The sequence below is a fragment of the Vicugna pacos genome, chromosome 27 (assembly GCF_048564905.1).
Source record: "Vicugna pacos chromosome 27, VicPac4, whole genome shotgun sequence".
NCBI lineage: Eukaryota > Metazoa > Chordata > Mammalia > Artiodactyla > Camelidae > Vicugna > Vicugna pacos.
In genome coordinates this window covers 9,251,337-9,276,821 of record NC_133013.1, presented here as the reverse complement: position 1 = coordinate 9,276,821, position 25,485 = coordinate 9,251,337, and the positions used below count along the sequence as shown (strand labels likewise).

Below are 25,485 nucleotides of genomic sequence, written 5' to 3'. Positions count from 1 at the left end.
ACTTCAAGAACAGATAATAGCAAAAATGCAGTAAAATAATTAGGAAGTGATATATATTTAAATATTTATTTCCTTTGTTTTTGTATAATTAATGGTAAACTTCCATAATTTAATTTTTAATAATAGCTGGCTATTATTATTTTTTAATAATAGTTTTTAAACAATTGGCTCACAGAACTCCTGAAAATTTAACAATTGGCTCTCACAAGCCAGTAGGCCCCAGTACACCATTGCCAGACTCCAGTGACTTCTGGGTTCCACAGTGACAGACACTGGGAGATGGGAGAGCAGGAAGAGGAAACAGTTGGGTTTTCCTTCTGCTGCCTTCTGGGATGCATTCTGCAGCTCCTGCTCCTCCAGACTCAGCCAACACTGCTCCCTTCTTCTGCCCCTAGAGGGCTACTGGCTTCTTGGTTTCTCCCTCTCCTGATGCTTCCCCATCTCACCTAGTCCTTTATAAATAGTCTCATTACATCCCACTAATCATTCCCTTCCTTTTGAATGTGTGTTTCCTGACTGGACCCTGTCTGCTCAAGACTGTTCCTGCAGTCACAACTTCTTCTTTAAAAAAAAATTTTGTTTTGTTTTGCTTTTTTTGCATGTTGGGGGGGGGTTATTAGGTTTGTTTGTTTATTTGGAGGTACTGGGGACTGAACCCAGGACCTCGTGCATGCTAAACATGCGCTCTACCACTGAGCTATTACCCTCCCCCACAGCGGTCACAACTTCTGATATTTCTTCCAGATTAGGAACTGTGTGTCCTTAGGCAAGTTGCTCAACTTCACTGAGCTACAGTTTTGTGGGGATTAAGTATGATGCAGCAGGGTATGATTTTTGAAAGATTAACCAGAGTTGTACTTTATTATTTTCCTCTTGCTATTTCCTGGTGCTTTATAACTCTTTCCCATATGAGCAGCTATATTCTGTAGCAGATGTTTCTCAGGAATAGGATTTAAAGCACAAGTAGGGGAAAAGTTTTGAGTTTCAAAATTCTTGAAGGACACGAGGGCAAAGGAAACCTAATGAGTCGGAGCAAAGCATCCTGCTGGGAGACCCACTCATCCCTGAGAAAGCCCTCCTGCCCTACCACGCCGGAACGCGGTGGGACAGCAGAGCCCCTGGTAGAGGGAGCAGCTGAAGAATTGAAAACAAATGGCTGCAGGCTGAGTCCAGGTAACCGTGCCAACCCGCCCCACAGTGCCCCGGTGCCCCAGTGTGGCCCAGGAGAGACGTTGGTACTGATCGGACTTCCAGACAGGTCTGGGAGCTGACATCACAGCAGCTATGTGTCCTGACAAGCAAGGGCCAGGTGGCGATGTGCACCTACGTGAATGGGAGAAGGGCGGACAATAACGGAGAGACTTCCTTGGCATCCCTTCTGCGAGCCCTGTCCAGCGAGCTAGCCACCCGCCCGTAGTTATCCGACAGCCGGCCACCAGGACTCGCGACCGCCCGGGCCCTTGGCTGGACAGCCGCTCGGAGCCGCGGTCATGCCGGCAGGGGGCGCTGTCCGGCCGCAGAGGCCGCGCTGGGCCGCGCTCTGATTGGCTGGAGGACGCAACCCGCGCCAACTCCCGCCCGCCCCGTCCGCTAAGTGCTGCGGCTCGCCAGCTCCCGCCCCAGTCTGCGGGCCTCCCGAGCGGCGGTGGGGCCGGGCCGGCGCAGCGGAGGGGACAAGACCAGGGCAGGAGGGAACCAGCCGGCTAGCAGAGCTCCGCACACTATCAAGATGCTGTCCTGGCGGCTGCACACGGGCTCCGAGAAGGCCGAGCTGCAGGAGCTCAACGCCCGTCTCTACGACTATGTGTGCCGGGTGCGGGAGCTGGAGCGCGAAAACCTGCTCCTTGAGGAGGAGCTGCGCAGCCGGCGCGGGCACGAGGGCCTGTGGGCCGAGGCGCAGGCCCGCTTCGCCGAGGAGGCGCGCGGCTTGCGGCAGCAGTTGGACGAGCTGAGCTGGGCCACGGCACTGGCCGAGGGCGAGCGCGAGGCGCTGCGGCGCGAGCTGAGTGAGCTACGGCTGCTGGGCGAGGACGCGCGCGCCGCCCGCGGCCGCCTGGACGCCGAGCTGGACGCGCAGCGGCGGGCGCTGCAGGAGGAGCTGGGTGCGCGCGCCGCCCTCGAGGCACTGCTGGGCCGGCTGCAGGCGGAGCGCTCAGGCCTCGACGCGGCCCACGAACGCGACGTGCGGGAACTGCGCGCGCGCGCCGCCGGCCCGACCCTGCACTACCGAGCCCGCGCCGCCGGCCCCGCCGCGCCCCCGCCGCGCCTGCGGGAGGTGCACGACGGCTACGCGCTGCTGGTGGCCGAGTCGTGGCGGGAGACCGTGCAGCTGTACGAGGACGAGGTGCGCGAGCTGGAGGAGGTGCTGCGGCGCGGCCAGGAGAGCCAGCGCGAGGCCGAGGAGGAGACGCGGCTGTGCGCGCAGGAGGCCGAGGGGCTGCGGCGAGAGGCGCTGGAGCTGGAGCAGCTGCGGGCGCTGCTGGAGGACGAGCTGCTGCGGATGCGCGAGGAGTACGAGCTGCAGGCCGAGGAGGGGCAGGTCCGTGCGTGGGGGCGGCCCCACCCCTCCCAGGCGGCCGTGCGGGAGTAGTGGGACTCCCCCGACCGCCCCGCGCTCAGCCGGGGCGCGGCGTCGCAGACGGGCAGGACCCGCCCCGTCCCGCGGCGGGGCCTCAGGGGCCCGGCATCTCGCCAACCCTGGAAGAAGAGCGTGGGTCCATCAGCTCAGCGGGCAAGTGCCAAGTGGCAGGTCCCGGTGAATGGCCCCTGTCCTCTTGTTAGGTTGTCATCTTCTTTAGACCTTGACATGACTGGGAGCATCCCGACAAATGACCCCCTCAGTTCTAGGTTCTCTTTCCATTTTCTGTGCTTCGAAGACCGAGTTCACATAAAAGTCAGACAAGAAGCCCCAGAAGTGACTTGCAGAGTTGACAGCTCCCTCCTCCTCAGGTCCCTGTGTGGGACCTTGGCTAGGCAATGCCAAGCCCTTAGCGGGAGCCATTCAAAATGGCAGCCCTATTGGCACGAGGGCTCCCCTGGGGAAAACGTAAATTGTTTTCCAAAGCGGTTTTTATTTTGCCAGGATGATTTCTCAGTTAGAGGCAGCTGGTTGTGGCTCCGTGGGTCACTGCCTTGTTTATTCTTGGGAGGGGCAGCGGCCTTAATGCCGAAAAGAGTTTGATCAGAGATGTTTTTCTCACAGGACAAGCTGATGTCAGATCTCTGGGTATTGTAAAAGTTGTGGGAACACAGGTCCCTGTGGAAGAGTGTTATTACACGTGCAGATGATACGAACAGTTCCTGTTTCAGAGAAGCAAAGCTCAAACCTCCGACACTGACAGGCTGACACACCCGTGGCTGATTTCTTGTCTGTACACCCCCGTCCAGGCCTAGGTTGGCCTCGGTCCTGCGTGGTCTAGGCTAGAATTGGAAATATTCCCAACCCTACTCTCAATAGTTGTCAGGATATGACATTTTAAAACAACATCCACACAAATTCAAGAACATTTTAAAGGGAACAGTTTGCACCTTTGAGTTAAATTTTGTGTTAGAGTAATTTTGTGTCTTTTAAAAATTAGAAGTAAAGAGAACATGGCGGTTGTGGTTGAGAAGACTGTGGGGATGTGACAGGCAGCCACAGTAATCAGCAGATTATCTGTTAACCACCCCTGGTCCTTAGCACTGCCCTGGGGTTTCACTCTTCTAAGAGCTGGAGTCTGGGTGGGAAATCATAGAAAGAATACAGTACTAAATTATTTGGAATCTAATCTTTTGGATCATGGGTTTTGTTGAGACTGCCTCATAATTTTCAAAAGTGCTCTGCCAGGCTTGTAGGTGGGCAAGGACAGGGACTGCCTAAGTGTGTGCCGATGGCTATAGTTTACTCTGGACTTGAGTGCTTCCCTTTGCAGTGATGGTAGCCAGGGACACTAGTTCCACGGGGCCCCACGCTCTTGTTGAGTGAAAGTTAAAAAGTGTCTTTAATGTAGGCTTTCACAGAGCTTTGAACCAAAAAGAACTGCCTGCCAGCTCACTGCCCACTGAACCCCTTTGTAGGGAACCCCTGCTGCCACCCCAAGGGTCCCTGCTATGCAAGCAGGTTTGGAAAAGGCTTCTTTGAGGTGTGTTTTGTGGGCTAAGTCCTCACCATTCATGTGCAGTCATAGCTCACTTGGCTCATTTCGGACCTGGAAGCTCTGGTTTCAGTGTTCATTTTTAGCAGCAGAACCCTCTCCCCTCACCCCCATCCTCACCCCCCTACCTAGATACGAAACAGATAAAAGTAGACTTCCTCTGTTTGGAGGAGAGGTGGGAAGTTGAGCAGTGTGGTTAGAAACCTTTGGCACAGGGACCACAGGACCCTTACCTGGTATCACACCTGACCTGAAACCAGGACCCTGCCCTCAACTTCCTGTCCAGTGATACCTCTCCTGTTGGAATTTGCTTCTCTCTCCTAAAAGTAAAGAGTAAGGAAAATGTCATTAAGGACTTGGATTTTTTTTTTCAGCTCCAATTTGTGGAGATTTCTTTGTACTAATCATTTCCTTATCCAGATCCTGAATCTTTCCCCATTGCGCTTAAAATAACCATATTTCAGATTGCATTCCAAAAGACTCAACACCAAGCATTAGTATTTTTTAAAGAAGTATAAAAATGCTAAAATTTTGTTAAAGAGTAAGTATTGGTTATTTAACCCCAAGCCCGTGGCGTTTTCAAATTCTATAGACGCTAACTTTGAGGAGACTGAAACTGTTATAAAACCTGATTTAACTGATACACTGGAATAAAAGTTTCATTACACAGAGTTAGCCTTTAATAAGAACTTTTCATGTGCCAGGTACCACAGGTACCCAGTCCGTCACGTGTGTATTCATTCTCAGTTCTCACTCCAATCTTAAGAGGTGGGTGCTAATATTTGCCCCATTTTACAGATGATGAAACTGAGGCTCATGGGTCACTTAGCAAGTAGCTAAGCCTGGGTTAGCTACTTACGCATTGCCTGAACAGCTAACCACTGGGCCATATTCCCTGTCTTCCATTTTATTAAAGATGAACTTTTAACCAGTATTCACTTTGCTTTCTTAGAATAATGATCAGTGTTCTTTCTAAGGATGAGCACAGACGTGCCCATTAATCTTAAAATCCTTAAGTGCTTTCAGACCCTGCCTGCTTGCTGGCTGTTGTCAGAATGGTTTCAGTGTTGTTTTTCATTTAGTTTTTCCTGTGTTCCATATGGTTTAATGGGACCTCCCCACCTCCATCTGGAGGCAGGAAACCCCACCCAGTACCCAGCGTTTCCCTGGCTCCCCCTCTGCAGCTCAAGGGGGAAGGATGCTGGCTAGGGCTCTGGGAAAAACGGTCCTTCCCATTGGCGTACGTGCCTTAGGTCTCTCTGTGAGGCCCCTTGCCTCAGATTTGCCAGAGGAAATTTGCTGAGCTGATGTCCAAGGCCCCAGCATTCTATATGTAGCTTAGACCACTTGAAGCCTGACTGATACACCCTGTTGCCCAGGCTACAGGAAGGGGCTTTGAGCCAAAGCTGTAAGACATTTGTGATTAATACTGGCCTTACCCCGTAAACATGGAGATTTTGGCTTGTGAAACTGAGCTTTTAGCCTGGAGGCTGGCTATTTTTGGGTAGCTTCTATGCCCCCAAGACCTGATTGAATAGGAACACATTTCTCTTTCTTTCCCTCCCTCCTTCCCTCCCTCCCTTCCTTCCTTTGTTTGTTGTTGTTGAAGTGTAGCTGATTTACAGTGTTGTGTTAGTTTCAGGTGTACAACATAGTGATTCAGTTATACATATGTATGTATTCTTTTTCAGATTCTTTTCCATTATGTTATTACAAGATATTGAATATAGTTCCCTGTGCTATATAGTAGGTCCTTGTTGTTATCTATATATTTTATATATGGTAGTGTGTATCTGTTAATCTCATATATATGGAAAATATATAATCCATATATATATGGAGAGAGAGAAATCAAGTCAATTCCAGAGCTAGGGGCTGAGAACTGGAGGAAGGGGGTTGGTGCAAGAGGGCAGGCTTGAGCTGGGGAGATCAGAGTTCAGTTTGAAATGCCTCTGAAATACCTACTTGGTATTGTAACATAAAATGGTGAGCCTGGAGTTGAGGGTGTTGTCTGGGCTAGAGCTATAAACACTTAGTTAGCATCCAGTCATTACTTGTTATTATTTACACATTTGGTTTTTGTGTCTAAATAAGGTTATCACAGTATTTAAATTCCCTCAAACTCTTAATGTTCGAGATTCTGAGTGCCGTGACTGTGACATTCGCAAACGCTTCCCGTTGTGTCTGGCTGCCTCGCGCAGCAAGGAGCTGCTCATATTCGGTCAAGAGAAAGTGGATTCCTTGGACACTGACGGCAGCATGCTTTCCCTGGTGTAGGCCCACGTTTCATCATCACGGGTTGTGATGCTGCCCAGAGTTTCTCTAAATAGCATCTGAGAAAGGTGACCTCTCTCTCCCCGGCTTTTATAACGTCAGGCGAAACTGCTTCTGCCGGGGTTAGAATTAGCTGCTGGGTCTCACGCCTCAGTGCCTCAGCCTGGCCCATGGTTTGAAAACTTTGGGGGAAGTGGAGGCCAAGCCTGAAGCTTTATATTCAAGCAGCAGGATCGGTTACAGTTTCTGTGGAGATTGTTGGGAGCCCATCAGTCTTACGTTCCTGCTTCCAAAAGTCAACTAATTTTCCTTTGACAGCTTAGGAAGAGTTGACGCACATGGAAATGTGGTCGAACTGTTCTTACTTTAACTCAAATACAGTTAGATTTTTCTCTTCCCATATTGTGGGGCACAGAACTGTTCTTTGTCCCCTGGGAGGAGAGAGAATCTTCGTGCTGCCTTTTTGGTATGGCGAGGAGATCTTGACCTGTTCAGGTGGTTTGTGGTTGGAGAGTTGAATGTGTCTGATCATTTTTTCTGAGCATTTTAATAATAACTGAGCTTCTTTGTGAAGAAGACATGACTACAAATTTTCAAATTTTAATATTTAGGTCAAATTTCGTATAGTAGGAAGGAGTCAATATATTTATGTTGATAGAACATGTCTATAACCTTGTACCTGTGTTTATACTCCCTTTAAAATGCTACTTAACTGTAGAATGTGAGAATGTCATGACTAAATTCAGGCAACTCAGTTACTTAAATCAAGACCGACCAATGGTCTGCTTTAGTGAGCCTCTTTATCTACTCACAGTACCAATTTTGGAGGGGGTTAACACGTCCCCACTGGGATACTGGCTAGCAATTCTTAAATTTATTCCTTTGCTTTAAAAGCTAAGTGGTTTCAGTCTTTGTACCTAGCATACTTTATATACACAAAAAGAACTTCACAACAATTCGCTTAAATATGTAGAACAGTTATTGGGAGCAGAATAATTTACATGCTGATCACACATCTTTTTAGATAGTAAATCCACAGTGAGATCTTAGTTAAGTTCATTCCTTGGTTTCACAGGCATTACATGTTAATTGTGGGCCATCAGCATTTTGTCAGGTGCCTTTGGTGGAGGGATTACACCAGGAATGAAAACAGATTCCTTTATCTGACTGTCTTCCAAGTTCTAAATTCCATACAGATAAATGTCTAAAAATGTAGCCTGTTTAGTTAATTGTGTTCAGAAATAATGCTGTTTTTCCATTACAAACCATAAGTTAAAGTATATGAACTTACTCAATGTTTAAATATTTTCTCAATTATTTCCCAGTGTAACTATAAAAAATTACATGAAACTGTGACACAGAGTAGTGCAAAACTGTAAAATGGTACAAATGAAGCTGTTGTGTTTGTTAACGTTGAAATATATTGTCAATTTTAAATGGTACATTTTGAGGATGGTAATATTATCTTGATCATTTCATTTTTAAAAAACTAATTTATTATTTTTTTGGTGGGGAGAGGTAATTAGCTTTATTTATTTATTTTTAGAGGAGGTACCAGGGATTGAACCCAGGACCTTGTGCTTGCTAAGCATTCACTCTACCGCTTGAGCTGTATCCTTCCCCCTTGATCATTTCATCTTAAGTTCAGTTCGCCAAATGCAGGCTGTGTGATTTGTCTGTGAGGGGGATTTTTCTAGAGACGGGGATACATGAGGCGGCCGGCCGTGCCCTGCAGTGTCTCCCAGCCAGGGAGCAGCAGGGACAGAGATTGACCAGACGGGAGCGGAACTGCTCATGCTGGCGATGGGAGCGGTGTGAGCCCAGGGTACTAACTACATCCTACAAGTACAGTCAAAAAAGACTTAGATCCAGGTCTGAATTTTGACATTTATGCCTGGAATGCATTCCTGTCTCATCAGCATAGCTCTTCTCCCTAGATGATTTTGAAGTATCTTTTCTAGGTGAAACAGAGAACTCTGCTTACTTGCTTATAATTGGAGAAATTGTGACTATGGAGGAAATTCTATTTCAGATTTGAGTGACTTCTGTTTTAAATATTAAAAAAACCCTGCTTTATAGTCTTGGCTTATTTTCAGTAGCGTCTTACTTGACCAGTGGGATGTATTGACTCTCGTAAGCTGACTGATGTCTGAACTGAAGACTGATGTCTGTTTACAAGCACTCATTATGATTAGGGAGTAGGAACAGAGGAGCCTGAGTCCCACCCACATCTTCCATATGCAGTAAAAGAAATCTCCCAGGTGGGAAAAATGCAGTATTTAAAATCATCCTTGCAATGACTTCATTTTTAATCAACCTTGACTTTTTTTCAATCTCTTTTTGTGTCCCGAACTGTTGATATCTTAAGTTTGACTCAGCAAAGCTCTAGTTCTCTGATCCCCAAACCCTCTGGTCTCTTTAGAGAGTGATTGCCGGCATGGAGGATGAGAAGGCAGCCCTCACCTTGGCCATGGCTGACCGGCTGCGAGACTACCAGGAGCTCCTACAGGTGAAGACTAGCCTCAGCCTGGAGGTGGCCACCTACCGGTAAGGACACTGTGGCAACGCACTGGATCGGAGGGGTTAGGTACCCTGTTTACATGTGAACGGACTTTACTCAGAGAAGTTACAGAGCTAGAAAGGGGAGAACCGGGACTCGAACCTGGGAAGTCTGAGTCCCTCTGCTCAGACGTCTGTTGTCCTGACTCCATCTCCAGGGGTTTGGCCTTGGGGAACTGTCTCTCTGCCCAAAGGTCAGCATGGCGCCCCAGGTGACTGGCTTTGTGTGTCAAGATGTTGACTTGAATTCAGGGTGACCAACCTAGATGAGAGAGTCACAAAGCACTCAAAGGGGCAGAGGACGTGTCCTTGGAGTGGCTCATGGGTCGCAGAGCAGTGCCGAAGTGGGGGCCCTCAGTGCCCCCTTCCTGCCCCTGGGGGTACAGGGTCTCTGGTTGGGTGGCCCCTCATCTCCTGCAGCTTTTGTGATTGGTGAGGATGGGTACCTTACAATGAAAGGCATTTTAGGGACGCAGGCTTAGAGCATTCTCCTTAGAAATCTCATGGGGTAAACAACTGCAAAATTAAATTGGTAGGGTATTCAAACAAATGCTGAGTGAGATGAGCTAAACTTGACTAATAAGGAAAACTTCAAAATAGTTGGGTTTTATTTGGGGGAAGGAAGCATTAATTAGGATTTTTTTTTCTCACTTGCAAGTGACAGAAACCCTCTCACACTGGCTTAAGTAAAAAAAAAGAAAAAGGCATTTATTACTCGTATCTCTATAAAAGTCCTGTTTGTCAGGCACAGTAGTTCCTGCACCTGGATGAGGTTATAGGCGGGCGGTCTGTCCCTGCCACCTCTGGTCCCTTCATTCCTGGCTCTGCCCTCGCTGTGGCAGGTGGGACCCCAAGCAGCCACGGGCTTTGGCCCTTGCAGCTCCACTCCCCTGGTCAGAGGAGGGGGCTCTTTCCCACCATCCCAGCAGAACTCGGCCCCCCTCTCTACCGCCTCTGGCTCTGTTGGGTCATGTGCTGTCCTTGGCCAGGGGACAGAGTGCTCTAGAAATTAGGAGGTTCGGCCTCCCATGGGTCACAGGGGCTGAGACTGGGGTGGGAGGCACCCCAAACCAGGCACCATTCTAGAGCCCAGAAAACCCACACCTGCGCCATGTTAGGTGACACCTGGTGTCAGGTGAGTCTTTTTCCCTACAGACATTTGGATCTTCCTGTCTCCTTTTTGTAAAAGTTCTCTCTCTGGGCTAGAATCAGGGGACTTTGATTTTCTGCCTTGCCTTTCTGGGGTTTTGAGCCCTTTCCTGCCTTGCTTTGTACTGCCCCCAGTTCTGCATCATGAAAAGTCAGAGGGCACAGGTGGGCATCCTGCCCAAGGGGCTGGGGCCTTGCCTGTCTGGTAGGTGCTCACAGCCCGGGCAGCTAGCTTCCCTCGAGGCCCCTGATTGTGAGCCTTTCTCGCTCATGTCAGTGGAGTGACTGTCAGCGAGGACAGTTTGCTCCTGTCTGCAGCTGGGCATTTCTCTAACCCAGTTAGGGACTGGCTCGGCCATCTCCTTGGAGTTTAGGAGGCGTCAGTGCTTTTGGGGAAGTGGGATTGACGTCACTGCACGTCTTCCTGAAGTCCAGGTTTGTGTAGGGAAGGCGCGGAGCCCAACCCTGCCAGCCGCAGATCCCAGCCTCCGTGGTTAGAGCTGCGGCAGGACACTCCTCCCCTCCCACCCCCCAGTGCTCAGGGTTTGGTCTGAGAGATGCCCATAGGCCTACAAGACATACAGGCGGTTGAAATAACCCATTTCTTTGGACAAGCCAAAAGCCTAGCATTTTTATCACTGGTAAGTGTCCTTGTGGTTCTCTGTGACTCTTTCAGTACTTTGTGCTGCTGCCCAAATTCCGAGGCCAGGGATGAAAATTCCTCTTCACATGTGCCCATGTGATTTTACTGACCTCGACCCATCATCTCTGGGATGTTGACCTTCCTCCCACACCCCGTCTCTCCAAGGGCGGCAGAGACAGTCACCCCGGTGGGGACGCTGTTCCAGGGCTGCGGTGGCTGCCACCATGGTGGGTGTGGCTCCCCCCTCGTGGCCGGGATCACGCGGCTCAGCCCCAGGTGTGCCCTGCAGCGGCCAAGCCCCTGGCATGCTTAGCTGACAGCCAGCTCCTGACCACACTCTCACACACGGGAGAAGGGCCGTGGTTCCTGAAAGTTGAAAGCACTTTCCAGTATAGCAAGACTTTGTCGGCTGTGCTGAGGCCAGCCCTCAAGTGTCGTCACCACTTCCGAACCCAGATATCTGGCCCTTTCTGCTAACCTTCCTGGTGAAGAAGAAATGTTAAAGTAATAATAACAGAGCATAACTCATAATTTATAGATACAGGTATCTAGTGGATAAGTAAATATATAATTTAGTAACATAATAAAATTTAAAAAAAGCAAATGCAGAGTCTAAGACTGGAGAATTTCACCACACCTAGTTGGCAGCTGGAAGGCCCTGGTGCCTGGCCTGGCAGGTGAATGTGACCACGAGCCCTTTGCTGCCACATTGCAGGTGATGATTGGCAGGAGCCATGGGGCTGGGCTGCGGCCGAGGATGCCGAGAGGAAGGGAGAGTGTGGGAGAAGGCGTCTGCCTGTCACCAGTGGAGTCACGTGGGGCTGGAGAGGCTTATCTGCCTGATTTGTAACTGCGAGGTTTTTCCTGGGGTGCAGGTGTTTGTTACTTGAGGCACTGGGTGATGAGAAGAGAGGCTCAGAAACAGGATGGGGCATGGTTCCCAGCCACACCTGCATGTGAGCATCATCCAGAGAACCTGATGAAGTGTCAGCCCCTGGGCACAGTCCTAGATACCTGGACTTGATTAGCGCAGGGTGGGTCCAGTTGTGGAGTTAGAGCTCTGAGGATGATTGTCAGGTGTATCCAGGGCAGAGAAGCACTGGTCCAGGGCCTTGCTTATGAGGGACCTGTAGACCATAGTGTCAACATTACAAGTCATGTCAAGCTTGAGAAATCTCGGGCCCACCCCAAACCTCCTAATCAGAGTTGCCTCGTCACAAGATCCCAGGTGGTTTGAGTGCTCACTGCTGTTTTGCAGAGCAGCCTGGTCATCCAGAAAGCTCTAACGCTGTCTCACAGCAGCCTTGCAAAGATGGGCAGGCTCAGTGAGGTGCTGGGTGCTATGGGGGAGTGGAGGGAGTGTGTTGTGCAGGGTTCCTGGAGGAGGCAGTGCTGAATCTTGCAGGAAGGGAGTCCAGGAGGAGACCATGTGGGAAGGTTTTCCCAGGCAGAGAGGGCAGCCTGGGTGAGGACTTGCCAACCAAGCTAGCACGGCGTCTGTGGTGGTGCCGAGCATTTGGGCGTCCCTGGGCAGCTGGGATTTGGGGGCCTGTGATGGAGGCCACGTGTGATGGATGGGTAAGAGCCACATCCGTGAAGCCATGTTTTGTGAGCTGAAGGCTGTGCTCTCAGGTTGCTCCACAATGGTTGGCACACAGTGGGTGATGCTGACTTAGAGGTGTGGCCACGTGCTGAGGACCACATGCTGTGGATAAGGCTGCGTGGACCTAGGGAGCCTCCTATACAGGGAACAAGTTCTGTCCCAAAAGACACACAAGTGCAAGGTTGCTGAAATCAGAAGAGTTGTGAGAATCAGGGGAGGCTTCTAGAGGGAGGTGAGATTGATCTGGATCTTGAGGGATGGCAGAGATTGGAACAGATGTAGGAGAGGGGGAGGGAGAAGTAGAGGGTATCACGGGCGGAGGGAGGGACACAGTGTGCTTAGGTGAAAAGTCAAGCAAGATGTTAAAATAATAGAACGCATGTTCCAAGAAAATACATGGTTTACTGTCAGCTGACAGGATCAGCTGAAGATGGTTCTGAGAAGGAACGGAGAGCTTCTAGGCAGAGGTGATTAGGAGAGATTTTCAAGGGATGTGGAATTTCAGTTGGGCCTTGGAGGGGCGGGGAAAGTTGGGGGGTGGGTAGGAACTGGACCAGCAGAAAGGTGTCGGGAAGGAGCTCCAGGTGCACAAGGCAGGATTAAAAAATAAGTGGGGAAAGGAGAGTGCAGGGTGAGTGAGCAGGGCCCGGGAAGGAGGCAGACAGCGGGGGCCCAGATTGCCAGGAGGCAGAGGCCGCAGGGGGCGGTCCCAGGGCCAGCACCAGGGGGCGGGGAGGCGGCCGCTGGCCGGTGGATGTAGAGGGTCTGAGCCTGGAGTGGGAGCGGTATGTGTGTTTGGGGAGAGTGGGGCAGGGAGGGAGGGAGGGGCTGGAAGCAGGACGGCTCTGGGAGATGGGTCCTGCCCAGCACTGGAGCTTGCAGACTGGACCACCCTACGCTGAGCCCTCTCCACAAGGCAGGTGCTTTTTCAGACTTAGTTGGTGACCTGAAGACAGTGACTGGCAGTGTCCCGAACCCCTCCACTGCTGACATAAAGATCTGGCCCAAAGCTGTTGACTGAGAACTTGTAAAAGCACGGTCAGAAAATAAATAGCCCCCTGCCCCCTCCCAAAAAAAGAACAGAACCCAATCATCAGGAGAGCAAGCTGTTAGAAAATAAAATAGAAAAAAAAAAGATACTCACAATTGAAACAAAAAAAAATGCAAAAATATAGGATACGGAGGAATAAACTGAGTCCAGAAACCACAAAACTGACGGTAAGGAGAAGCCCACTTTGGATTTCTGGCCTGGGGGACGGATGGTCTCCATTAAGAGTTTAAAAGCGGCTTTGTTACGTTTTTTGCGGGGTTGGGCGGGTGGAGGCCGTAACATTTGTTCTCAGTTTCGCCTGGCAAAATGAAAAGCAGCCTCGAAGCGTCTCTCAAAAAATAAAAACAAAAAAACCTGAAAGTGTAGTCTTGCTTGGCTGAATATGAAAGTGTACTGCAGAAACTTCCCACCTGGGGACCGTAAGGCAAAGCCCTTTTAAAAGGCGAGGCTCTTTGCATGTCTGTGTGGGCGGGGGACATGCAGGGCACCTGTTTCCTCCTGATGGCAGTGGGTTTTAACTGAGAACATTCAGTCTCTGGGTTTAGACTGCTCATGAAGCAATACAGATAACTCCCGACATTGGTAATTTCATCATTTTAGTGATATTTCTGGTTGCTCCATTATTTTTTAGACCACCGGTGCCTTTTAATGTGTCTGTTCAAAGGAAAACATTTCTTGGGAAATTCTCAAGGTCTTGGAGAAACAACACTTTGTTTTTCTTGAGTCCTACTTTTTGGAAAACTTATAAAATGTGTTAACGCTGAGACTTATCTGGTTATTGGGTGAAATATTTGAAGTTAATAAAATCTTGTAGTTTTAAGGATTGGTAATTAGGATCAACGGATACCCTTGGTTGCTAGCCTTCCCCATATGACTACATAAAGGAATTAACCCTCAGTTAACCATGCTTTTAGTTAATCCAGAATCTCTTCCTTTCATGAACTCCTTTAGTTAATGGAAAATCAACGTTCTTCTGAGGTCAGTAGGAGGTGATGTCGACGATAAGGATGAAGATGGTGATGAAGATGATGACTGACATTTACTGAGCACATGTTCTCAGCAGCCTTTGTTGCCAGAACTTCCCAGTCACGGTATCCATTCCTGCTGCCAACCTGTGGGTGCTCTCTGTTTCAGAAATGGGGAAACTGAGCCACAGAGGGCTTGAGCAGCTCACCCAGGGGCGTAGGACTAGGAAGTAGCAGGTCCAGGATTTGAATCCAGACCACCTGATTCTGGAGGTTTCTCTGTTAACCACCCCCTGTGATTCCTCTCTCTGCTTTATCAGCAATCTTGTTCTTTCTGTCAATGGGGTTTTTTTTTTTTTTCTCCAGTCTCTGGAATTGACCATTGGGCTTTTCCGTAGGTGGTTGCATCCTGAGCATGAGGGAGTGACTGGAGCCTCATGGCACCCGCATCTCCTTCTTGTCTCTCACGGGCCAGTGGTTGGGACAGACCCTTTCCAGTTCCAGTGGTGATGCTGGTCCTGTGAATGGAATTCTGCCCATCTCTCCTCCCTTCCCCTTCCAGTCTAGAGTGACAGGTGTTCCCCCACCCTCTCCTAGCCCCTTCCCCTTTTCCTCCCACAGCCCCCCACCTGTGTTTTGCCAGGAAGCACCACATAAACCCTCCCTCAACCCAGGACCAGGCAGGCTTCCCCGCTGGCGCTGCTTCTGGAGACATCCTCTGGCTCTCCACCGTCCCTGACGCTGGTCCACGCTTCTGGTGGGTGTGCAGGGCGGCGGCCTCGTGCCCGTGGTGCGGGGTGGCAGGGGCTGTGCCCTGAGATTGCATCAGGATGATCTGGCCCAGCTGGGAGCCTGCTGCCCGGTGAGGCCTGTGGGGTCTATCAGGGCCTGGAGCCCAGCCAGAGGCCACATTAGCGCTCCCTTCTGCCCTCTGGGTTTGTCTGGCTGCCTTAATGAGGCCGGGGCCTGGTTTTCCCGCACTTGTTTGCTTGTTTTCCTGCCTCCTGAGAGAGGCCGCAGCCCGTGGGGCTGTGTGAAGCATCGCTAATAGCCCGTGATTCAGGAGGTTGGCATTTCTCACCGGGCACCGTGGCTCAGAGGCAGCTTTCCTCCAACGCTCTCAAAATAACCAGAGTGCCCTCGACCCCGTTCTTAAAGTGGTACAAGGCTAGGCCTTCAAAACGTCTGTCCGAGAGCTTTTGAGTGGACACAGGACTTGGCGCTGGTCTGCCTGGCCCACGAGTCCCCCCGTGGGCCTGGCGTCCCCCCTGTTTTCCTGCCCAGCTCTCGGCGGCCGTGTCAGCATTTCCAAGTGGGCCCGGCTTCTGGTTGCCCTTTGCCATTTACAGTGTGTTTCTTGGAACTGAAGTTGGTGACTTCACCTGTCGCTCTAGCAACCGAACAACTGTTGTGCCCGCGTCCCAGGGTCTCCGAGTGGCGGACGCATGGAGCTGACCCGGTGCAGCGTGCGGGCCGTGGGCCTGCTCTCTCCTCAGGGGTCTGAGCCGGGGGCGTGAATAACAACTTAATGGAGATCCACAGTCGTACACATGGCAGGTAGACAGGCCCGGAGAGACCACCTCGTCGAGTGCATTGTGCTGCTTTCTTAGAGAAGTGAGGCCCTGGGGGCGTGGTGGTGGAGGGGCGGTCTGCACCCTGTCTGCCTGCCAGCACGACTGTTTTTCATCTCTTAAGGTGTCTCCATGGAACCCAATTTGAAAACCACCATCTACCTGCCTTATTTACAATCAAATGTCAGTCCTTGCTCTGCCCCTAGTCACCCCCTGACCTATGACTCCAGAAAGACTCCGGAGGCGTTAGTACTAATTGTCCTGGGGCTCTCATCCAGGGTGGCCTGCCAGGCATGGGCCTCTCCCCGCTTCAGGGAAGCCAGACCCCTGACTGCCCCTCCTGGGCCCACATCCTTCTCCTTGCCCTGGGTTTGGAAGGGCTTTCTAGAAGGCCTTGGCTTTCCAGTCCTTCTGAAGCCCTGGCGCCCTCGTTTTGTTCATTCGGCTGATCGATGCTCTCTCCAGCCAGGTCTGCTGGGCAGGCTGGCCTCCCTGTGGTGTGGCCTCTTCAGACGCGTGACACTGACAGTGTGGCCGTTGACCAGACACATGGCTCACAGAGGCACTCCTCGTCTTTTACTTCTTAATGACTTTTAAAAATAACTATTTTTACAGAGCCTTACTGGAAGGAGAAAGTAACCCGGAGATCTTGATCTTGACTGAGCGCATTGAAAACATGCCGCAAGGTAAATATGAGGAAAGCTCTTCATTTCACATTAAGATGCTGTCCATCTGGACGGGTTCGTTCCGTGGACAAAGAGTAAAGCATCGTTTATCTGGAATAGTCTTGGTAGATACGAATTTCTAGATAACCATCGTTCATCCCTCTCTTAAGTACCAAATAGATTTTATTTAATTGGCCATAGTTTAAATAATACTGTAAATGAGATTGTGTGGGAAAGGGCTTGATAAGCTCATTCGTTCATCTAGCCAGTGTTTGAGGGGTGCTTCCTGTCCCACGTGATGAGGAAGGGAAGGGCTGATGGAGACCTGAGGGGTGTGAAGGGTGAGAAGGTGGACAGGGACTTGTTTGTCACACCCTTTGGAGGAAACACCCTTTACAGACCAAAGACCTACAGTCTTAACACAAGCCTGGGGAGGTATTACTCTGTGTGGCAGGCAGTCAGCAGCCTGGGACTCTAGACCCCACCAGGACAGAGGTGGGAAGGATCTCACAGTTCTCACCACCCTCGGTTGGCGGGGGCAGCTCAGGGTAGTGTGCTGGGTGCCCTGAGATCGGCCTCCATTCAGGCCAAAAGCTGCAGAACAAACTTGTACTACTGTGGCTGCAGAACTGACATTAGAGTGGTCATTAGAAAGTCCCAAAGAACCTGTAAGATAACTTAAAAAAACAAAAACAAAAATAACTTCCATAGCCCTGCAGGACCTTAACGGGCTTTCTGGCCGAGCCAGGGCAGATCACACTGCACGTGGTGTGTCCCTTGTACACCCTCCTCCGCATAGTCTCAGGCTCCGTGGGGGTTGCTATATTCAAAATCGTGGTGTGTTGGGAACACATGGTTGGCTGCCATGAGGGGAGACCCAGGGGTGAGAAGGCTCTGCCCAGCTCAGCAGGATGGGTGTGGCTGGGGAAGAGAGCAGCTGGTGCTCCTGGCTGCATTCCTTCCACGAGCTGCCACCTCTAAGAGCTGGTAGCCGGGAGGTTTTGGACACTCCCACGGGTAGCTCTCTCTGTGCATGGTCCAGAGCAAAGCAGGAAGCCCCGTGGACCATGACATTAAAACAAATTGTAGTGTTGGTGATTGTCTTCCTGTGTTGGCAACTTCTCAAATGAGAAGTTTGTTTTTTTTTTAAAAAAAAGTATAGAAATAGAAGAAATCAGAAAGTTTAAAAATAAGTTACGTTCTTCAATATTTGTTGGCTCACCATGGAAATCAAGGACAAATAAGAGCATTGTAAAGGGTGGAAGGGTAATGCCATTTAGTGTTTAGTAATTATGTCCTTTGTAGTAATTACGAAGCTCTTCTCTGCTGGAATAAGTGAAATAAAGTTACCACAGCAGAGTGGAAATGAATGATTCCAAATGATCATAATGTTTTGAAATTTCTGCCACAAAAACTAGCACCCCTAACCTCTCTGGCACATGCGCTGTGCTTTACAGCCACACGTTTGATATATTTAAGATGGATATTTTAAGATCAGTAACTGGAGGAAAGTGTTGTGTGGAAGCCTTGTCCTGCTTTAATTTATTGTCATGGGATTTTTTTTTTTAACTATTGGAAAAAAATAATTCAGAGGTTGAAACAATCTCATGATGACCCTTCTGTGGTCATAGTAGGTATTTATCATGATGGGACGGGACTGGACCTGTGGTGATGCTTTTAAGATGAAAACAGGTAATGATGACTATCATTCTAATGAACTGTTCAATTTCTACAGAATTCAGAAAAACTCCCTATCAATACAGCACCTCAGTGTTACAGAGGGAAAACGAGAGAAATCTCTTTCCAAGGCAGAAGGCGCCCTCCGCGACCTTTCATCACAGCGTGGCGCCGCGTTCTAACCTGCCGGCTCGGCCAGGATCTCCAAAGGCCATGGGAAGCGCTGCCAGAAGAGGCCTCCTGAGCTCCGGAGCCACCTCCTTTACAACCACCCGCCTGGAAAACGCCTATGAAAAAACTGCCAGCCGTCAAAGCAACCTCAGAACTTTCTCTCCAACCCCTGATCTTTTAAGAAGTACTGAAGCTCAAGTGAGAACTGAAGGGACAAAGGATGCCCCCGCCAGCTCAGCCAGAGAGTCCCCTCTTGCCCGAAAGCCCTACCAGGAGCGCTGGGACCACGTGACGGCAGGGGCTTCCAAAAGCACTTGGTCGAATGAGAGGACCGTCTTTTTGGGAAAGGAAACAGAAGCTGAAGCCACGAGGGAGCAGGAGAGAGGCAGACCGGGAACCATCCAAACAAAGCGAGAAGAGAAAATGTTTGATTCCAAAGAGAAGGCTTCAGAGGAAAGAAACCTAAGGTGGGAAGAACTGACGAAGTTAGATAAAGAAGCCAGAAAGCGAGAAAGCCAGCAAATGAGGGAAAGGGCCAAAGAGAAGGAGTCACTGAAGGAGAAAAGTGTGAGGGAGGGAGAGATACCGATCAGTCTGGAAGCCTCCCCGGGCGGCAGCCCAGAGGTGGCCCCGCAAGGTCCCCAGGTGCCCCTGCAGAAGGACGCTGGTGAAGGGACAGGTAGACGGGTGGAAACAAGGGAGGCTGGGTTCAGGCTGAGCACCAGTGACACCACAGGCTCTCTGAAAGGCGACTCCATGACCGAGACCATAGCCGAAAACATCGTGTCCAGTATCCTGAAGCAGTTCACCCACTCCCCCGAGACAGAAGCATCAGCCAGTGCTTTTCCAGACACAAAAGTCACTTACGTGGACCGGCAAGAGCTCCCCGGAGACGGGAAAACAAAGACTGACATAGTCGTGGAGTCGAAACTGACTGAGGAAGTTGATGTTTTGGATGAAACGGGCCTGGACTACCTCTTAAACCAGGGTACTAAGGAGGTGGGGCTGAAAGGGAAGTCAGCTGAGCGGGTGATCGGAGATATAATCAATCTCGGGCTGAAAGGGAGAGAGGGGAGGGCGAAGGTGGTCAACGTGGAGATCATTGAAGAGCCCATGAGCTATGTCGGGGGTGAGAAGGCGGCTGAGTTTTCTACCCCATTCCAGGTGGAGGAGGTGGAAGATGCGTCTCCGGGCTCCAAGGGGCTTGTCGAGGAGGAGGAAGGTTATGAAGAAGCGGATGTCACGTTCTCAGGGAGTCGACATAAAAAGGCTCGGCCGCCCCAAGAGGACGTAACTCACGTTGAAGAAGTGATGGAGGCAGGTGACTCGGAGGGAGAGCAGAGTTATTTCGTGTCGACCCCGGATGAACAGCCCGCGGGGCGCGATGGAGACGAAGGCTCCGTGTATGGGCAGATCCACATTGAAGAGGAATCCACCATCAGGTACTCCTGGCAGGATGAAATTGTGCCGGGGTCTTGGAGAAGAGGCAATAAGGACGAAGCGCTGGGAGAGAAGGTTGTGAAGCCACCGGATGTTCCAGAACCATTTCTGGAGGGGGACCTGGGTTCTACTCACTGGAAAGAGCAGACTAGGAGTGGTGAATTTCATGCCGAACCCATAGTCATTGAAAAGGAAATTAAGATACCACAGGAATTCCACACGTCCATTAAGGAAGGCTTCAAGGAGCCCAGACACCAGCTGGTGGAGGTCATCGAGCAGCTGGAAGAAAGCCTCCCGGAACGCATGAAGGAGGAGCTGTCTGCCCTGACCAGAGAGGACCAGGGCGGGGCCGAGGGCGTTTCTGTGGACGTAAAGAAAGTCCAGACCGCAGGTGGTGGGTCTGTGACCTTAGTTGCCGAAGTCAACCTCTTGCAGACTGTCGATGCCGACCAATTAGACCTGGAGGAGCTGAGCAAGGATGAGGCGGGTGAGATAGAGAAGGCGGTGGAGGCGGTGGTACGGGACAGCTTGGCCAAGCGGCATAGCCCGGCACCTGGGAGCCCAGACGAGGAGGCCGGAGCGGAGGCCCCGGCTGCCGGCTTCCGCTTCAAGCGCTGGGCCACCCGGGAGCTGTACAGCCCCTCTGGTGAGGATGCCCACGCCGGCCCCGCCTCTCCCGGCCTAGAGCAGGTTGCTTCCCAGGGCCCGGTGTCGGCCACCGTGGAAGTCACCAGCCCAAGGGGCTTTGCCCAGTCACAGGTGCTAGAGGACGTCACTCAGTCTGTAAGGCACGTTAAAATAGCGCCCCCTGGAATTTGGAGGACTGAGCAAGTCTCACCCGAAGGACCCACTGCACAAGTGGTGGAGGTAAGTGGGGAAAGCGACCTGAGTCGGGCAGCGAGCTCGGCGGGAGCCAGCTGGTCTGCGAGGCACTTTCCTTTGGGTCCCGATCAAAGTCAAGTGTCCACAGAAGTCGTCTTCCAGGGGCCTGTCCCTGCCTGTCCCGAGGCAGGGGATGCAGAAGAGCCTGGCCCGTCAGAGCTTTCCACTGACGCCGACAGATCGGGGAGGCACAGCTCATTTGACTCCAGACAGTTTCATGCTAAGAGGGAGATAATTTTTCAGGCCCCCATTTCTGGGACAGGGAAGGCTGGTGATCATTTTCAAACAGAAGAGTCAGCGGGTACCCAGACCTCTGTAACGCACCTTCAGTTAGGCCCTAGGGAGGGGTTCAGTGAGCAAATCCAGCTCACAGCCCCCCTTTCAGAGCAGGTGGAGTTGGAGGTCAGAGAAACTTCTGTGGACACTGAAGCGTGGACAGGGAGTGGCACGTCCACCATGCATGTCAGAGTCGGGTCTCAGAGGCACCAAACCACCGAGCAGATAGTTCCCCCGCCCTGGGAATTTAGCGACTCAGAAAGCAGTGCCCACAGCGAGGGCGGGGCGGATGTGAGCCAGGCCACCCGCAGTTACACCGTGGGGAGGAAAATCCTGATGACTGAAAGGAGCACCTTCCAAGGGGCTGGGTCTCCTCAGGAGACCAGCGTGGGAGACACGTCTGGGGTGGAAGTGACATCGGGCATGAGCAGGTCCTTTAGGCACATTCAGCTGGGCCCCGCAGAAACCCAAACCTCTGAGCACATTGTCTTCCACGGACCAGTCTCCACAGCATTTGCCCTTGCTGGCTCGGGAGGCTCCCCTGAGCTAGGCGAGGTGGCAGATGGCAGCAGAACAGTAAGGCATGTTGCACTGGGGCCCAAAGAAACCTCATTTACCTTTCAGATGGACGTGAGTAATGTAGAGGCGACCCCCCGCTGGACACAAGAGGCCACAGTCCTCTTTCCCCAAGGGACGGAAGCAGAAGCTTGTAGCGAGTCTGACCGTGGTGCTTGGAGAGATGCCGGCAGTAGGAATGACCTGGCAGCCGGCGCGAGCTTTCAGGGCTCTGCTTGGGACAGACACCAGGCCGCCAGGGAAAAGGGCAAGGAGCAGGCTGAGTTTGATAAGACGGTGCAGCTACAGAGGATGGTAGACCAGAGGTCTGTGATTTCGGATGAAAAGAAGGTTGCCCTCCTGTATCTAGACAATCAGGACGAAGAGAATGAGGGACACTGGTTCTGATGAACAGATGCTGTGTTTTATATGCTGTCTTACTTGGTAGCAACCAACACACAAAGGCCTTTACTTCTTTTGAGGGAGGGAGGCTCACTCTTTATTAAAACCTCCCCCTGTTTTTACTTTCTTCAAAGAGTGCTCCAGGCAATGTCAATTTGCTTTATAATCTGTAAAGTTTTCAAACTAATTCGTGCCTTAAAAGGTGTTGGAATTTTATTGAGTTGGGACTTTGACAAAAAAAATCTTTTTTTAATCTTTTTAGTCTTAAAAGTTCCTTTCTCTGGAGTTTTCTTTCTACTCCTAGAGACGATTTCTACCCCTTTTGCACCTGGTCACAGAAGTGCCTCGCATTCTGTTTGAAGCTATATTTAACTATCTAGGTAAGTTACGAGATTAAAGTAACTAACAAGATTAAAGTAAAACATACATTAAATATATAAGAGTAAATTTTATTTGCATGTGCCAATATGAAATAGTTAACTAACATCTTAAGGGAAAAATGAACACATTTTTCTCTGTCTGAAGTCTTCAAAAAGAAATCATAGGAAATAAGCAGATTAAAGAAAAAAAATCTAAGTGATTTCATCTTTAGGAAAAAGTTACTTATCACAGAGTTAAATTCATTTTAAGACTTGAGTGAATTGCTTTCTATGTGCAGAACTTTAAAAAATATATATAGTATTTTATTTATGGAGAGGATAGCTCCCGTCTAGCACAGGGTTTCCAGTCAGCACACTTGCTGTGTTTACACGGGCTCTTGGAAACCTGTAGTGGGTCCGGAAGGAGCCAGGAGGTGGTCATTATGGAGAATCGCTTACAGTACCAGTTTTTTATGGAACTAGGTCATTAAGTAGTGCACAGTCTAAATAAATAGTTTCCTTCATTATAACCTTTAGAGTAGCCAGCTCTCGTCAGAGTATATTTGAGCTTTCCTGCACCTTAGCCCTTAGCATCGAAACAGGCAGTTGTACTGATGGGAGGCAGACCCTGAAGATAGTAAGAAGGACGTTGATGCCACGTCGAGACCATGGCTGGACTCGAGGGACGCTCACGCACAGTCAGGTTGGAAGCCCAGGAAGATGGGATGGAGGCCTTTCTGAGCTCGAAGAGTTAAGAGATGAAACATGGCAACCAACGTCACGGAGGTTTTTGCACTTTTGACAGAAGTCGTCAGAGTTGGGGTGTTTTGTCCAGGGACACAAATAATACATTAAATAGAATAAGATGTTTTGGGGAGGGAACTGGGTGCCCCTCCTGCCCCCCAACCCCGAAGCCCCCAGGGAGGGCCCTGGGGGAGGGCAGAGGACCTCCTCTCCTGGGCTGCAGAGTGTGGACCTGCAGACATGCACCACTGAGTCTAAGATAGGACAATGAGTGGCTCTGTTGGACACAAGGGTATTGTTTTTAAAGCTTCTATCTTTAAAGGTGTAGCATCACATAAAAATAGTACTTCTAGCAGCACAGTGTTATTCTAACCCAGACTAGTTCCTTTCACATGATGTCTAAACCATACTTCCTCTAACACAGTGTCGTAGAACCGCCTGGTTAGGGCACTGAGGGGTAACAATCGAGGGGTTGCTGTCCTCAGGTAGGTTATGATGCTGGGCGGCATGGCGGGTCGGAGGGAGGTATGGAATTTGAGGGTCTTCCTCTGCGTTTCACACGATGGCCCTCACGCCCCCCCCCCCAGATGCGTATCTCCTCAGCGGCCAGGAGTGGTGACAGCGGGTAGTTTAGGGAGAGTGTGTTTTCCTAATCGAACGTGGAGGTTAAATGCAGCACAGCTTTCAGGATGATCTATTTTAAAAACACCGTGAAGCAGGGTAGAGAAAGAAAGTTGATCTGAACTGCGAGCGGGAACCTTTGTTACCTGCCAAATGAACTCGCTGGTGATTGTGACAAGTTGGTACAGAGGTGACGGCTTTGCCAACAAAGACTTCTCGTTTCTAATAGAAAGGTGAGCTGATTTTATGTTAGTGGTAGCTAGTGAATGGTATTTGTATAAGTGATTTATTGGTGAGAATTTGGTCAAGGTGACAGCCTACTGTTTTGATGAAAAGACTGATGATGGAGAGGAGTCCGTTATGTGTGTCTAAGTGGGCTTCATTTAATATCACTTAATGAGTGCTAACGTGAATAGGTTGTTTATTTCACGGCTCACTTCCTTTGGAAAATAAATACCTTAGATCTTAGCTTTTATCTCTGTGTTAGAACTCGTATCTTCAGAAGCATCCTGCCAAGAGTACCAGTACCGAGTCATGAGCTGCCATATTACTCAGTCCCCGGATCCCCCAGAGCAGGGTGCTCTGTGACAGTCACCCCATGGCTCCGGTTCCTTTAAAACCAGTCACTCCGGAGACAACACAGTCGGCTTGGTGGGACAGGGTAAGGACACAGCCAGTCTTCTCATGTTTATTGCTGTGTAGACGAGATGGTGCTAAGGGACTGTTTTTCACCTTCCTGCTGGTTGTTTTGATATTGTTTGTTTTAAAATGTATATTTAGAATGGAATCATCTAAAGAGCTGATCCTGCTAACCTCCTGTTCCCTACAAAGGGAAATGTCATATGAATGTGTAAAAATAAAACTCTGAGAAAAAACAAACGCTCCACTTGTTCCTAAAGAGAATGAATGTTTTCCAGTAGGTGTTTTTGTGGTTTCTGTTTAAATCCTAATGAAAGCATCTGTGTGTGTACATGCACGTTTTTATTATGGCACAGAATCACTGGGGGGCATAGAAGTGAAAAGTTCAAGTTCTTTGACTCCTCATTTGAATCAGGACTCGGTATTATTAGCACAGAACTAGAAAGCAGGGCAGAGTGTAAACCCAACTGGCTTGTATTCAAATTCAGGCTGCACGGTTTGTGGTAAGAATGTCATCAGGACAGTCTGGAAGGCTGGTGGCAATGGGGTGACCAACCATCCTGTTTTGCCTTGAGTGGAGGGGTCTCCTGAGACATGGGACTTCCCATTGCTAAAACCAGAACAGTCCTGAGCGCACCAAGATGGTTCACTACTAACCTTCGGTGCAGACTGGATGGACTGGTTCATCGTGGCTGTTCCATAGGAGCTTGAAAAAATTGCACTAGTTTGAGACAAAGGAGTCAATACCCTTACCTGTTTGTAGCCTTTTACCAAAACCAACAACAACAACAAAAAAACGTGAACAGCTTGAGTCTTCCTTTCATTTTGAAGTTAACACATTTAATAGATGGGATACTTTCGGTGGGACATTCCTAAATCCATTCTTTCCCAGGGTGGGGGCTAAATTTTTTTTAAAAAGTGTTCTAGTTTCTGTGCTATCAAGGTGTTATCCTACAAGAAATACAGAAAAGGGAGAAGTAACATCAGAAATCACATTTTGCTTTTTTTTAAAAACCCAGCATGGACTCTCTTGGTCTGTGCAGGCTGCTACAACAGAATGCCATGGGCTGGGACGCTTAAACAGTGGACGTTTATTTCTTGCAGTT

At 50.0% G+C, this 25,485-nt stretch overlaps 1 protein-coding gene across 2 annotated transcripts; it reads left to right on the top strand.

Annotated features, from left to right (window-relative positions):
* Nucleotides 1–1,297: 1,297 nt before the first annotated feature.
* On the top strand, nucleotides 1,298–24,619 carry SYNM (synemin). Of its 2 annotated transcripts, XM_072950706.1 has the most exons (5): nucleotides 1,306–2,539; nucleotides 8,830–8,954; nucleotides 16,564–16,634; nucleotides 18,349–20,768; nucleotides 21,684–24,619. In XM_072950706.1, exons 1-5 carry the CDS (start codon nucleotides 1,730–1,732, stop codon nucleotides 22,020–22,022), a joined length of 3,765 nt encoding a protein of 1,254 aa, XP_072806807.1. In that variant the 5' UTR covers nucleotides 1,306–1,729; the 3' UTR covers nucleotides 22,023–24,619. The 2 variants fall into 2 exon arrangements, with proteins under 2 accessions (XP_072806806.1, XP_072806807.1); XM_072950705.1 differs by having other exon boundaries at nucleotides 1,298–2,539; nucleotides 18,349–24,619.
* The last annotated feature ends 866 nt before the right edge of the window (nucleotides 24,620–25,485 follow it).

What these genes read in the sequence shown, in the direction of transcription:
- SYNM (XM_072950705.1), top strand. Translation starts at nt 1,730, where the DNA reads ATGCTGTCCTGGCGGCTGCACACGGGCTCCGAGAAGGCCGAGCTGCAG. An exon ending in TGCAGGCCGAGGAGGGGCAG is followed by an intron (nt 2,540 to 8,829) that starts GTCCGTGCGTGG and finishes TGGTCTCTTTAG; the next exon opens with AGAGTGATTGCCGGCATGGA. An exon ending in CATTGAAAACATGCCGCAAG is followed by an intron (nt 16,635 to 18,348) that starts GTAAATATGAGG and finishes CAATTTCTACAG; the next exon opens with AATTCAGAAAAACTCCCTAT.